This window comes from Geospiza fortis, unplaced genomic scaffold (assembly GCF_000277835.1).
Source record: "Geospiza fortis unplaced genomic scaffold, GeoFor_1.0 scaffold450, whole genome shotgun sequence".
Lineage (NCBI taxonomy): Eukaryota > Metazoa > Chordata > Aves > Passeriformes > Thraupidae > Geospiza > Geospiza fortis.
In genome coordinates this window covers 1,202,182-1,215,070 of record NW_005054416.1, presented here as the reverse complement: position 1 = coordinate 1,215,070, position 12,889 = coordinate 1,202,182, and the positions used below count along the sequence as shown (strand labels likewise).

General features: G+C 56.1%; 2 protein-coding genes across 2 annotated transcripts; both read right to left on the bottom strand.

The window, feature by feature from the left end:
- Positions 1-507: 507 nt before the first annotated feature.
- LOC102032291 (aldehyde dehydrogenase family 3 member B1) lies at positions 508-5,056 on the bottom strand. Its single transcript, XM_005426474.2, has 10 exons — positions 4,956-5,056; positions 4,664-4,823; positions 3,836-3,946; positions 3,626-3,746; positions 3,417-3,502; positions 3,130-3,211; positions 2,509-2,895; positions 2,153-2,319; positions 1,875-1,974; positions 508-701 (listed from the first exon to the last, which is right to left on the bottom strand). Exons 1-10 carry the CDS (start codon positions 5,054-5,056, stop codon positions 508-510), a joined length of 1,509 nt encoding a protein of 502 aa, XP_005426531.2.
- Positions 5,057-5,666: 610 nt separating this feature from the next.
- On the bottom strand, positions 5,667-11,878 carry LOC102032126 (aldehyde dehydrogenase family 3 member B1-like). Its single transcript, XM_031061497.1, has 11 exons — positions 11,871-11,878; positions 11,448-11,657; positions 10,936-11,098; positions 8,797-8,907; positions 8,589-8,709; positions 8,395-8,480; positions 8,118-8,199; positions 7,568-7,954; positions 7,221-7,387; positions 6,947-7,046; positions 5,667-5,860 (listed from the first exon to the last, which is right to left on the bottom strand). The coding sequence occupies exons 1-11, from the start codon at positions 11,876-11,878 to the stop codon at positions 5,667-5,669; spliced, it is 1,629 nt and encodes a 542-aa protein (XP_030917357.1).
- Between the last annotated feature and the right edge of the window lie 1,011 nt (positions 11,879-12,889).

The following is a 12,889-nucleotide window of genomic DNA, read 5'->3' as shown; positions in this document are numbered from 1 at the left end:
TGGCACAAGCAGCCCCCCAAAATGGAGCAGCGTGGAGCGAAGGAAAATGGGATCATGGGGCAGGATAAACGGGAACATGGGGCAAAGGAAACTTGGGATCATGGAGCAGGAGAAACTGGGAACACGGGGCAAAGGACACTGATATCATGGGGCAAAGGAGACTGGGATCATAAAACAGGAGAAACCAGGATCATCCCAGCTCAAGGATTTAGGATCAGGGAGTTGTTGTGGACCTTCTCAAGGCAGAGTACACAATGAGGGGCACAGGAGACCCCTCTGCTCTGGTGGTAGCAGTGGAAATAAAGCCCCAAATAGCCAGAAAAGAGGGATATGGGACTGGAATGGAGGCAGATGTGGGGGACAAAGGACTCAGGGTGAGCAGGGGTGCAGGGAAGTGAAAGGGAAGCACACAGGATGTTGAGAAACACCTTTCATTGCACCTGAGCACCAGGACCAGCAGCAAGAGATGTCCTGAGTGGGCAGACCCCGAGTGGGATGTGGAGACCCTCAGAGCAGGGTGCAGTCACTCTTATGTGCCACCTTTAGAGTGGCCTGGATGAGCCCGAATTTCCTCTGGCTGTAGGGGGGGTAGCGCGGGGCGTTGAGGGACTCCCGGCCCATCCCGCGCTTCAGGCACCCCCGGAGGTGGGAGAAGGTGTCAAAGCTGAACTTCCCGTGGTGCGTTCCCAGGCCGCTGTTCCCTGCAATACACAGCACAGGACCCCGGTGGGCAGCTGGATCTGGCCATCCTTTGGGTCAAAGAACCCAGAATTAAGCTCCCAGCTCTGTGAAAGCAGCACCACTCCTTCATCCAGCTGCTTTCCAAGCCATGGATGAGCTTCCCAGGAATGTGACCCAAAGAGGACCACGAGGTGACCTAGTGCACGCCCAAGTGGATGTTTGGAGTGGGAAGATTAGGCTGGGAGGTGGAGAAATTCCCCAAAACTCTCTCATCAGTGGGTTTTACCATTTCAATTAACATGTTTAGCAACTGGATGGGTGTCACTGGTGAGGTGATGGCAGCAGCAAGATGCTCCCACCAGATGAGCTTCCCTACCACAGGAATACCCTCCAAAAGACATCCTATCCATGTTGGATCCTGCTGCAAGGGGGCAGGACTGCAGGGGTGGAGAGGCACAATGACCGAGGTGCCTTTGGCAAAGTGGGACCCAGCACCAGGGATAAATGTCAGGAGGTGGAAGCTGGCTGGCCAGGAACAAGGACAGGAAAGCCAGGCAGGCTGGCAAAAAATAACAAAATCCACACATGATCTGGTAACAGATGGGATAAAATGCCATGAGTCAGCCTGAGCCAGTCAGTCTTCCTGATAAAATGCTAATCATGGTTGGGGTGATGCGTTGGGTGCAGTTCCTCACACATCAGCAGGCTCAGGATAAAGGGAGGTCACTGATGCCTCCTGGCCAGCTGAGTGGGAAGAGAGGAAAAAAGGTGGAAAACAGGAGCTGGTAGTGGAGATCATCCCGTAAAAAGCAGGTGTCTCCATCATGGAATCCTAGAATAGTTTGGGTTGGAAAGGACCTTAAAGATTATCCAGTTCCACCCTCCTGCCATGGGCAGGAACACCTCAGACTAGACCGGGTTGCTTCAAGCTCTGATTCCCTGTGTGGTAGGCAAGACATTTCCATGGATCCAGGGAACACAGAGCTTGGGATGGGGAATATGGAGACAAGGAACCTCAGGGTGCTCCATGGGTGTTCAGCAGAGCCCAAGGTGAAGCAAAGGGCTTCTGAAGGAGAATTTCCCTATGGACTACTGAGTCATCTGGAGCTGAGAGTTCCTCCTGAGACCCTTCCTGACCATGGGAGGGATCACACCTGGCTCCCAATGGCCAGGATTGGGGATTTTGGACCTACCAATGCCTCCAAAGGGCAGTGAGGGCAGTGTCACATGCATTAGGGTGTCATTGCCACAGAAGCCTCCACTGCTTGTCCGTTCCAGGATCCGGTTCACCACCTGGGAGTGACACAAAGAAGATGGGACATGGATCTCGCACCCCATTCCACTACTTCCAAACACAATCCATACCCTCTAACTAGGGCGGTGTGCTGTAAGGGAAACACTTGGAGCACAAACATGGCTGGATACGGCTGCCAAGGAGCACAGGGCAGGTGTAGTCCTGGCTTGGCTCTACCTTGTCATCCGAGGAGAAAGCATAGACAGCCAAGGGCCGCTCCCAGCTGTTGATGAAGTCAATGGCTTCATCCACGTTGGTGATGATGATGATGGGCAGGATGGGCCCAAAGATCTCCTCCTGCATGACGGGGTCTGAGGGCAGCACATCTGCCAGCACTGTGGGAGCTGCAGAGAGGAAACCCGGACAGGATCAGCCAGGCACAGAGGTCGGAGATGGCACCTTGGTGATCCCCCAGGACACATCTCCTGTACAAAAGGCCACCTGGCCAAGCACCTGGTTCCCCTCATAATCTTTTCCAAACCTGGAATGTGCTCCGTGCAAGGATGCAGATGTGAGTGACCCCCAAACCTCACCGATGTAGCGCTCGGCCTCGTCCGTCTGTCCCCCGATGGCCACGCGCCCGCTGCCCAGCAGCGCCCGCAGGCGCTGGAACTGCTTGTCACTCACAATGCGGCCAAAATCCGGGGACTCTCGGGGGTTGGGGCCATAGAAATCATTGATGGCCTTTTGCAGGGCTGGGAGCAGCTTCTCCTGCATCTCCAAGGTGCAGAGCAGGTAGTCGGGCGCGATGCAGGTCTGCCCCGCATTGAAGAAGCGGCCCCAGGCCACGCGCCGCGCCACGTTGGTCACATCACAGGTGTCAGACACATAGCAGGGGTTCTTGCCCCCCAGCTCCAGTGTCACTGGTGTCAGGTGCTTGGCAGCAGCTGTCATCACGATCCGCCCCACCGGGGGGCTGCCTGCGGGCAGAGAAAACATGGATTGAGGTGGGAATCCCACCAGCCATCGCACGGCTCTGGGATGTGGCACTGGGTCCCACCAGACCTCAGATACACATCCCAGATCCTCCAACAGATCCTAGCACACCTCTCCAACCCAATCCCTGCCTTGTTCTCCAGGGATGTCTGGAGGGAACCCATCTTCCTCCTCACACAACATCCAGGCAGGGCTCTGCTCTGTCCCAGAGGACATACCAGTGAAGAAGATGTAGTCAAACTTGTTCTCCAGAAGCCTGGTGGTCTCCTGCACACCACCCGTCACCACAGCAAAGCAGTGCTGCAAGGAAATGAGAAAGGCCCCCTCTTGTCACCATCTGTCCCCACCAATAGCACCCTGGGAGGCTGGGACACTGGCTGGGCATGGAGGAAGGAAGTTGGGCAGTACATGAAACTGGAGATGGTGTGTGAGGCAGGCTCAGAGCACAGCTCTGTGTGTGCAGGGGTGCCCCAGCCACGCCACAGGGATGGGGAGAGTGTCCCACCTTGTCCAGGTAGCTGGGCAGCGCTTCTGCCACGAGTCTTTCTGTCTTCTTGGACACCTCAGAAGGTTTGACAATGACACAGTTCCCTGGGGAAGACAGGCAGTATGTTGGAGCTGTGACATGATGACAGCCAGCCCCTCTATGGACAAAGTGCCCTCACCAGTGCTCGGCACTGCCTCCAGGCCAGGGGACTGGAAGTTTGGGCTCACCAGCAGCGATGGCCCCGATGAGGGGCACCAGGAAGAGTTGGATGGGGTAATTCCAGGGCGCTATGATGAGCACCACCCCATAGGGGTCCTTGCGGATGAAGGCAGAGTCCAGCTGCATCGCCTGTGGGACACTCGCTACATCAGGTCCCACCCTGCACCACCATCCCACCCAGCTCTGCCTCCCATCCTCTCTCTCCTCTTCCCTCTCACCAGAATCCTGTCCACCTTCTCGTCCTTCATCCAGTGGGACAGGTTGTTGAGGGTCTCATGGAGCTCGTTCTTGCACACGAGGATCTCAGATAATTCGGTTTCAAAGGGTGCCTGCAGACACCAAGGATGCAACATGTGACCTTGGCATATCCTGCAGTTCTTATCCCAGTGCTCCATAGTGTTTTGCCCAGGATTTGGGGACTGGAGCCCTCTACATCCCATGCTGGATTCAAGTCCCTTAGGGCATTGAGCACCCCCTGTGTCTGCAACATGATGCTTTTAAGCACCGATTGCTTAAAAATAGGAAAAATTATGCAGATCCCATTCATCCAGACAACAGGAAGAATAGGGAGGGTGTCCAAAGGGACTAGGTTGGGGAAGAGAAGACAATGAGCCCTGTGTGGTATTAAGGCTCTGGCTGCAGAGCCAGGGGATCCCGGCTCAGGGAGTCACAGCCTGGGTGAGCCCCGTGGGAGGAAAGGGGGTGACATCAGGTGGGAAGTTCAGGGCAGGGAGCAGGGACAGAAATCTGGGATTAATTTGCCCAGGGAAGAGGGAAACTGAGGCTAGTGGGTGTGGGAATGGTTATCCAGTCAAGGGGCTCCCCACCACGCTCTCTGACTATGGAAGAGCATGGAAGGACTTTGGGGTATGGTGACAGTGACATGCTTCATCTCAGTCTCCCAAATCCAGAGGCTGCCAGCCTGAGAGAGAGCCCAGGCAGGGCTGGAGAACCCAGTGAGAGGAGGACAAAGCACCCCCAGCTGGGCTGTGGGAGCCCCTCAGCTCCTCTGGCCACCAAGCCCTCCTGTTCCTGTCCCCTCTCACCTTGCCCAAGTCAGAGGCAGTGGCATCCATAATCTGCTGCTTCTTGTCATCCAGGAAGCGTTCCAGAGCCTCCAGCTGGGCCACACGGTATTCCATGGGCCGAGTCTTCCCAGAGAGCCAGGATGCCCGCAGGTGGCTCACCAGCCTTGCAAAGGGGTTCCTGCTGTGGGGACAGGGGTGTTAGAGGGATGCCAGCCCCATTCCAGCTCCTCAGAGCTCCACATCATCCCAGCCCAGCATCCAGGTGCCACTTCAGGGACCCCTCCTGCCACCTGCCCCTCCACACTCTCACCTCACGGTGTCACCATCCACACCCTTGTTCCCACCATTGTCCTCGGGGGCTCTCTTGGCCTCGCTCTCAGGAGGCTGCGGGAAGACAGTTCCAGCCTCCATGCTCCCACAGGTGCAGTGTGGGATGGTCGCACTGGGGTTATCAACCACAACTTCCCTCTTCTCAGCTAACAGGGTGGCTGCCAGCTTCCTGTCCTGCCCTTTGGATGCCTGTCCTTCCCCTTGGCTGCCTGCCTTGCCACACCTCCCTTCCAGCTATAACTGCTTGGGGCGGGAAACGGCCCCTAACCCTCCCAGCACCCCCCAGACCAGAGGAGAGGGGCACAAAGAGAGGCTGGGAGAGAGTTTGATGCAAAGTCTTTACTACAGGCAGAGTTACACAGAGCAAAGAGCAACAGCGAGGAGGGAGAGAGGTTCATTCCAAAGGAAAAGTCCGTGTGAGGGGAGATGGGACTGATGAGAGCACTTCTCCACCAGAAAGAGAAGTCTGGACTAAGAAAAAGATTTTGGTCATTTCAGCTGTGTCCTGGAAAATGGTTTGGAGCAGAGGCCACAAGGGTGCAGGAGAGGATGTCCATCCTGGCTGTCTGACATGCTCCAGTGAGGCAAAGGATGCAGTGGGGAAGTTGGGAGCGTGATGAAGAGGGAGAGTGGGACAGTTCCAGTTCTTCCCGCTGACTCTGTGGCATCTTCAGAGCAGGGCATGGCAGCCTCAGAGCAGGGTGCAGGTGCCCCTGCGCTTCACCTCGAAGGCACTCGTGAGGAGCCCCAACTTCTGCTGGGTGTAGGGGGGGTAGCGCGGGGTGTTGAGCGTCTCCAGCCCCATGTTCCGGTGCAGGCAGCCACGGTGGAGGGAGAAGGTGTCAAAGGTGAACTTCCCATGGTATTTTCCCAGGCCACTGTTCCCTGGAACACACAGGACAGGTCCATGCTCAGGATGGGACTCTGCTCCTGATGATGCCTTCTCCAAGCATCAAAATGAGGGAGAAAGACACCTACAGGATTTCCTGAGCAGCACAGACACGGTGGAGGAATTCCATTTTTCCAGTGCCTCCTCCAGGTATATGGATGCTTAGTCCAGCCAATCTTACTGCAGCTCAGCAGTTTGAAGGCCCCAGCATCTCCTTTTTACCCACTTCCATTTACCTACACAAGCTTTGCTGGGTTCTGCAAGTCTTGATTTCACTCCATGATGCTCCACCGTATCTCCCCACGGTTGGAGCTGTTCGACCCTCTTCCTGGAACTCTAAAAGCCTGGAGCCACATTGGCAACACCAGTTCTCCCAGTTCCTGTGGCTGGTTTAACTGGAGGTTAAGTGACTTCTCGTGGAAGCTTTGGTGCCATCTCACCCCAATGACTTCAGCCCCTTCACCTGCTCTAAAGTGGCTTTACCTAATAATTGAAGGTGGTTGGTCTGAATCATCCCCAATTAAGATAAGTTATGGAACGGGAAGTACAAAAAATTGTTCCCTGAGCCACAGGCAGGTGAGGAATTAATTGTCTGGGTGTTTCATTATGTCTGACTCAGGTGCCAGCCCCGACAGAGATGCTGAGCAAGGGCAGCACCAAATGAAGGGACTTATCCCAGAAATATTTTGAAAAGAGATCAAGTCATACGGAAGTATTCTGGGAAGCAACATTCCTGTATTCCAGTATCCCTGGACTGTGCTGCACCCACAGCCCAGGGCTAAGCAGCCTCACTTTTCATCTGAGAAAGCAAAAATTGGTGCCTCTGGAGACCAAATATTTCTTCTTCTCCAAGGAGGATCTCCAAGATCCAGTAAGAGGTTCTCCAGATTTTCATAAACACTTTGTTCCTACTATTTTGTCCTAAAAGTTGGAAGGAAGGTACAACCTGGCTCCTGAGGGACATTAAGGGATCCAGCCCAGAACCACACTGGCTGCAGGAAGAAACTCTCATTCCTCACCATGGCTCAGGCCACAGATCACACCTGTCTCCCAATGGCCAGGACTGGGGATTCTGGACCTACCAACGCCTCCGAAGGGCAGCGAGGTCAGTGTCACATGCATCAGGGTGTCGTTGCCACAGAAGCCTCCGCTGCTCGTCCGCTCCAGGACCTGGTTCACTATCTGGGAGGGAGCAGGGAAGGTAGATGAGGGGCTTGCACTTGGCAAACATTACCCAGTTTACCCATCAGAGGTTCCCAGAGTGTCTGGGCTCTAAAGACCCTTCAGAGCACATCCTGGGGGTTGTGGAGGAGGTGCCTGACTTCCCTCCCCACTTTTTCTACTCTACAGACACACCTTGCTGTCGCAGGAGAAGGCGTAGAGGGCCAATGGCCGTGGCCGTGCATTGATGAAGTCAATGGCTTCATCCATGTTGGCGATGACGACGATGGGCAGGATGGGCCCAAAGACCTCCTCCTGCATGGCAGGGTCTGAGGGCAGCACATCTGCCAGCACTGTGGGAGCTGCAGAGAGGAAACCCGGACAGGATCAGCCAGGCACAGAGGATGGAGATGAAACCTCCCCTCAGGACCCATTTTTAAGCACCCCTAAAACTCTTTTCCCTCTAGAGCCTCCCCTCTGTATGCAGACCCCCGGAAACCCCCAATGTGCTCACCAAGATGTGAGTGACCCCCAAGCCTCACCGATGTAGCGCTCGGCCTCGTCCGTCTGTCCCCCGATGGCCACGCGCCCGCTGCCCAGCAGCGCCCGCAGGCGCTGGAACTGCTTGTCACTCACAATGCGGCCAAAATCCGGGGACTCTCGGGGGTTGGGGCCGAAAAACTCGGTGATGGCCTCACGCAGGGCGGGCATGAGCTTCTCCTGCATCTCCAAGGTGCAGAGCAGGTAGTCGGGCGCGATGCAGGTCTGCCCCGCATTGAAGAAGCGGCCCCAGGCCACGCGCCGCGCCACGTTGGTCACATCACAGGTGTCAGACACATAGCAGGGGTTCTTGCCCCCCAGCTCCAGTGTCACTGGTGTCAGGTGCTTGGCAGCAGCTGTCATCACGATCCGCCCCACCGGGGGGCTGCCTGCGGGCAGAGAAAACATGGATTGAGGTGGGAATCCCACCAGCCATCGCACGGCTCTGGGATGTGGCACTGGGTCCCACCAGACCTCAGATACACATCCCAGATCCTCCAACAGATCCTGGCACACATCCAGGAGGGCTCTGCTCTCTCCAATGGCATGTACCAGTGAAGAAGATGTAGTCAAACTTGTTCTCCAGCAGCCTGGTGGTCTCTGGCACGCCGCCGGTCACTACAGCAAAGCAGTCCTGCAAAGAAACAGAAAACATCCCCTTGTGTCACCATGTGTCCCCACCAACGGTATCCCAGGAAGCTGAGACATTGGCTGAGGATGGAGGGAGGAGGTTCTGCACATAGATGATATGTGGGGATGGTGGGTGTGAGGTAGGGCTGGGAACACCACGGTCTAGGAACAACAGGCAAGGACAAGAAGGGCTTCTCACACTGTCCAGGTAACAGCTCAGCGTTTCAGCAACAAGTCTCTCTGTGTTCTTGGAGATCTCTGAGGGTTTGATGATGGCACAGTTCCCTGAGGGAAGATCAACAGGACATCAGCACAGTGACATGGTGACAGCCACCCATTCTGGGGATGAGAATGGGCACTGGGCAGGCCAGGGGACTGGAAGTTTGGGCTCACCAGCAGCGATGGCCCCGATGAGGGGCACCAGGAAGAGGTGGATGGGGTAATTCCAGGGTGCTATGATGAGCACCACCCCATAGGGGTCCTTGCGGATGAAGGCAGAGTCCAGCTGCATCACCTTCGAGGAAGAACATGACCTCAGCACTGCCTTCCCCACCAGCAATCCCTCCCCACCACTTCCCTTTCCCCAGAGCTTCCTTCTTACCAGGTTCTTGTCCACGTGCTCATCCTTCATCCAGTTGCACAGGTTGTTGAGGGTGACATTGAGCTCATTCTTGCAGAGGAGGATCTCACTGAAGAAAGCCTCGAAGGATGGCTGGGGACAGACATCATGGAAGTGCCACCCCATCACTGACCCCATCATTGACCCTGCCACCCTAACACAGACCCCATTACCCCAACACCAACCCCATCACCCGAGGAGGCGTCTCTCCCCTCTTCCAAACATGAATAGCAGGAGGATCTCTTCAGCAGAAGTTTCTATCACCTCCTGTAACTCCTAGGGAACATCAGTGACCCAGAAATTTTATGAAAATAGTTACTTGGCCAGAAGGGAAAAAAAAACAACCAAAATTTAAAATTTTCATGCTAATTGTTAAATTCCTGAGCTCAGCATTGTGAACTGACAACAGAACCCCGAGCCAAAGCAATGTCACCAAAGCTCCTGAAGAGTTGGTCCTGGTGGAAGGCATCCTTCCCACTTGGATATTCAAGCTGGAAGCAAAGCCCCAACCTCCCTTCCACTGCCTGTGGACTAAAGCTGCACCTTTTAGTCTTAAATTTAGTCAAAGTCTTAAGACCTTGACTAAAGGGAAGTAATAAAAACCACAGCTTAATTAAACCCCTTGTGATGGAGAAGTGGGTCCTCTTGATAGTTGTGGAGCACAGATTGGGATCATATCATCCTTGTAGGAGAAGTGTGAAGACACCAGGAATAGCCCAGCAAGCTCAGTGGAGCCCCTTCATGACCTGGGGAGCAGGGGGAGCAAAGCTCCTGTGCTGTGACATCATATTTTGGACTCCTCCAACCCAAAACCACTCCCTGGATTGGAGTCTTCCTCCCATCTCCACACCACTTTGGAGTTGGGAAGGCTGGTTGCTGATTCCCAGGATCTTCCACCACCAAGAGACCTTCAGGTCCTCAAAAGGCAGCTGCCAGGAGGTGCAAGGAAGCAAGGGTTCAGGAAGCACAGGAAATAATGGAGTGAAGCAACGGGACCATTCTCAACCCAGGATGATGATGGCATCACCAGGATAAGGAAGATGATGGTTCATTAAGAATTTTGATGAGATACAAAGGTTGTGAGATAGGACATTAAGTCTGAGGTCATCCCAGTGCCACCAATCATGGGCACCAGAGAGGAACCGGCACCACTGGAGGTGAGACACCACCTCAGCTACGTAAGAGCAGGTGAAGTGTCCATCTAGCTATGAGGGCCCGGCTGCATAACCAGCTCATTACTGGACAACCGGATCTAATTAGGAGTAATTAGGAAAGATGATGGACACACTCAGAGCACTGATGCCTATCAAGGCCTGGCTGAAGGAGAAGGCCTCGCCTCCAACAAACAAGACAGGGAAAAACATCGCCAAGGGCATGGGCCACTTCACTGATGCCTAACAAAGAGGTGAGGATTCATGGAATCCTGGAATGGATTGGGTTGGAAGGGACCTTGAAGCTCACCCAATTCTGCCCCGTCATGGGCAGGGACACCTTACGCTAGCCCAGGTTGCTCCAAGCTCCATCCAACCTGGCCTTGAACACTTCCAGAGATGATGAGCTGTGACCACTAGAGTTATCCATAGTGTGGGTGCTCCCACTTCACCAGCAGATCATCCAGGAGCTCCTGGCATGCCACAATACCCCAAGCCATATCCAGAGCCCTGCCCATGCCACCGTGCCAGTGAAACCAGTCCCTTGGAGGCCCTGGGAGGAATGTGCAGTGCCAGCACATTGCACAATGCCAGTAATCCTGGGCGTGCCAGGCTGGCCAGGAGCACCCCAGGATGTGACCCTTGTGGAGGTCACGTGGACTCCCAGGATGCAGACCAGAGTATGAAACGCTTCCACTTGGCCAGTCACCGATAGGCCAGCAGGGCCTTTGCCTGGTTTCAGGGCACCAGGGATGGGATCAACAGCACAGTCCCTCCACTATCCCTGGATCTGCAGGGATCCAGCACTTAGAGATGCACCACCCTGGGAGCACAACAAGGGGGAATCAGGACCCCAAGGAAAGGACACCCCTGTGCCCAGACACTCACAAGGATACAACACCTGGACAAGGGAGTATGAAGGACATGAAAGATGTGATGCCAGTGGCCCCCAATTCCCAGCCCCTCTTACCTTGCCCATATCCAATTCAGTGGCTTCCAGAATCTCCTGCTTCTTGTCATCCAGGAAGCGTCCCAGAGCCTCCAGCTGTGCCACGCGATATTCCATGGGCCGAGTCTTCCCAGAGAGCCAGGATGCCCGCAGGTGGCTCACCAGCCCCGCATAGGGGTTCCCACTGCAGGGACGAGGGTGTTAGAGGGGACCCAGCTCCATTTTATCTCCCCAGAGCTTCATATCATCCCAGATCCATGTTATCCCATTCCAGCATCAAACTGGACCCCAGATTCCCTGGGGACAGCGCAGGGAGTCCGCACACATCTGTCTCCCTTGCTGCTGGGAGCAGCCAACACAGCACCATTCCCTGCAGATCCTGTCTTCTCCCTTGGGCTATGCTGGGACATGGTGGCTCACAGACCTCAGACTTTTCCCCCAGCACCAACCTGGGCCCCCATCGCCCTGGCACTGCCACAGCTTCCCCTGCCCACCTCCCTGTCTCCCTCCTGCCCCCAGCCTCTTGCTCTCACCACGGAGTGCTGCAGACCATTGGCACTGGCCCCTTCCCGATCCCGCTGCTTCCACTGCACCCAGCACCTTTCCCAGGATCTTTGCCAGGATCACTGCCCATGGTGCTGCCCTTGCCACAGCCCAGGAGCTGCTGCTTGGGGGGCTCGAGGGGCTGCTGCATGCCAAGCTGTTGGAAGGAGCTGCCAGTCTCCATGGAGAGCGTGGTGGCCCTGGGGAGAGAGAGACACTGCGTGGGTTATGCCAGGATGGAAGTGCTGGAGATGCCAGCTTGATCCCAAGAGGAGTCACCCGCAGCACCTTTGAAGAGCGGCTTGGTGCTTGGGGCCGTCCTGGTTGTGGGGTGACTCAGCCCAGAGCAGCTGCCAGAGGCCCTGGGAGATGCCTGGGATTCCCGGGATAATCACTATCCTCTGGACACTTACCTGCCCATGTTGCCCTGCTGATTTAGGGTCACCTATGGGGATCTCAGGGACAAGACACCCCCAAACTGGGGAGCAGAGCTGCAGCCCCCCATCTGTCACCCTCTCCCTCTCAATGCCCAGACACCCACCCTTCCTCGAGGGAACACCCCCTGTGCCCCACAGCCCCCACCAGCATGGAGGGTGTCAGAGCGGTGCCATGCAGGGAGTGCCAGTTTTGGGGACCCCGCAGTGCTTACCTGGGAGCTCGTGTGGAAGCTGGAGGAGCGCGAGGCCAGGCAGGCACTGCTGAGGCTCGGGATGGGGGGCCCTAAATGCTGTGGGGCTGGGCCCCATGGCCAGGGGCGGGAAGGATTGGGCCCCGCCTCCGTGGGGCTGGCAGTGGGGACAAGGTCTGGGATGGGACAGGATGGAATGGGACCTCCCCCTTGGGATGGTGGAACTCCCATGGCCACCTCACCACCACCATGAACCTTGACCCATTTGGACCCCACAGACACCCCTCATCCTGCTCCCATGACCACCCTGACCCATAGGGTTCCCACAGAGACCCCTCATCCTGCTCCCTTGGCCACCCTGATCCATGGGGGTCCCACAGACACCCCTCATCCTGCTCCCGTGACCACCCTGATCCATGGGGGTCCCACAGACACCCCTCATCCCGCTTCCCCAGGGTTCCATGATCAATAGACACCCGCCATGCTGCTACCATGACTACTCTGACCCATAGGGATCCCACCAACATCCCTCATCCTGTTTCCCAAGGGCTCCATGATCAATAGACTCCACTCATCCTGCTCCCAGGAAGGGCCCTTTGCCCGGGCACCTCAGGGTGGCTCCCATTGCCTGGGGGGGCCCTCAGGATGGGCGTTGCCCCTGCCCCACTGCCATGACCCTACTGAGGCTGTTCCATGTGTATCCCCCCGGTCCTGCAGAAACCAGCACCCTCCCAAGAGTCCCATCCCAAGAATCCCCCGCTACCGGCTGGGCCAGATCCTGCCCCGGCGATGTCAGTCACCCCG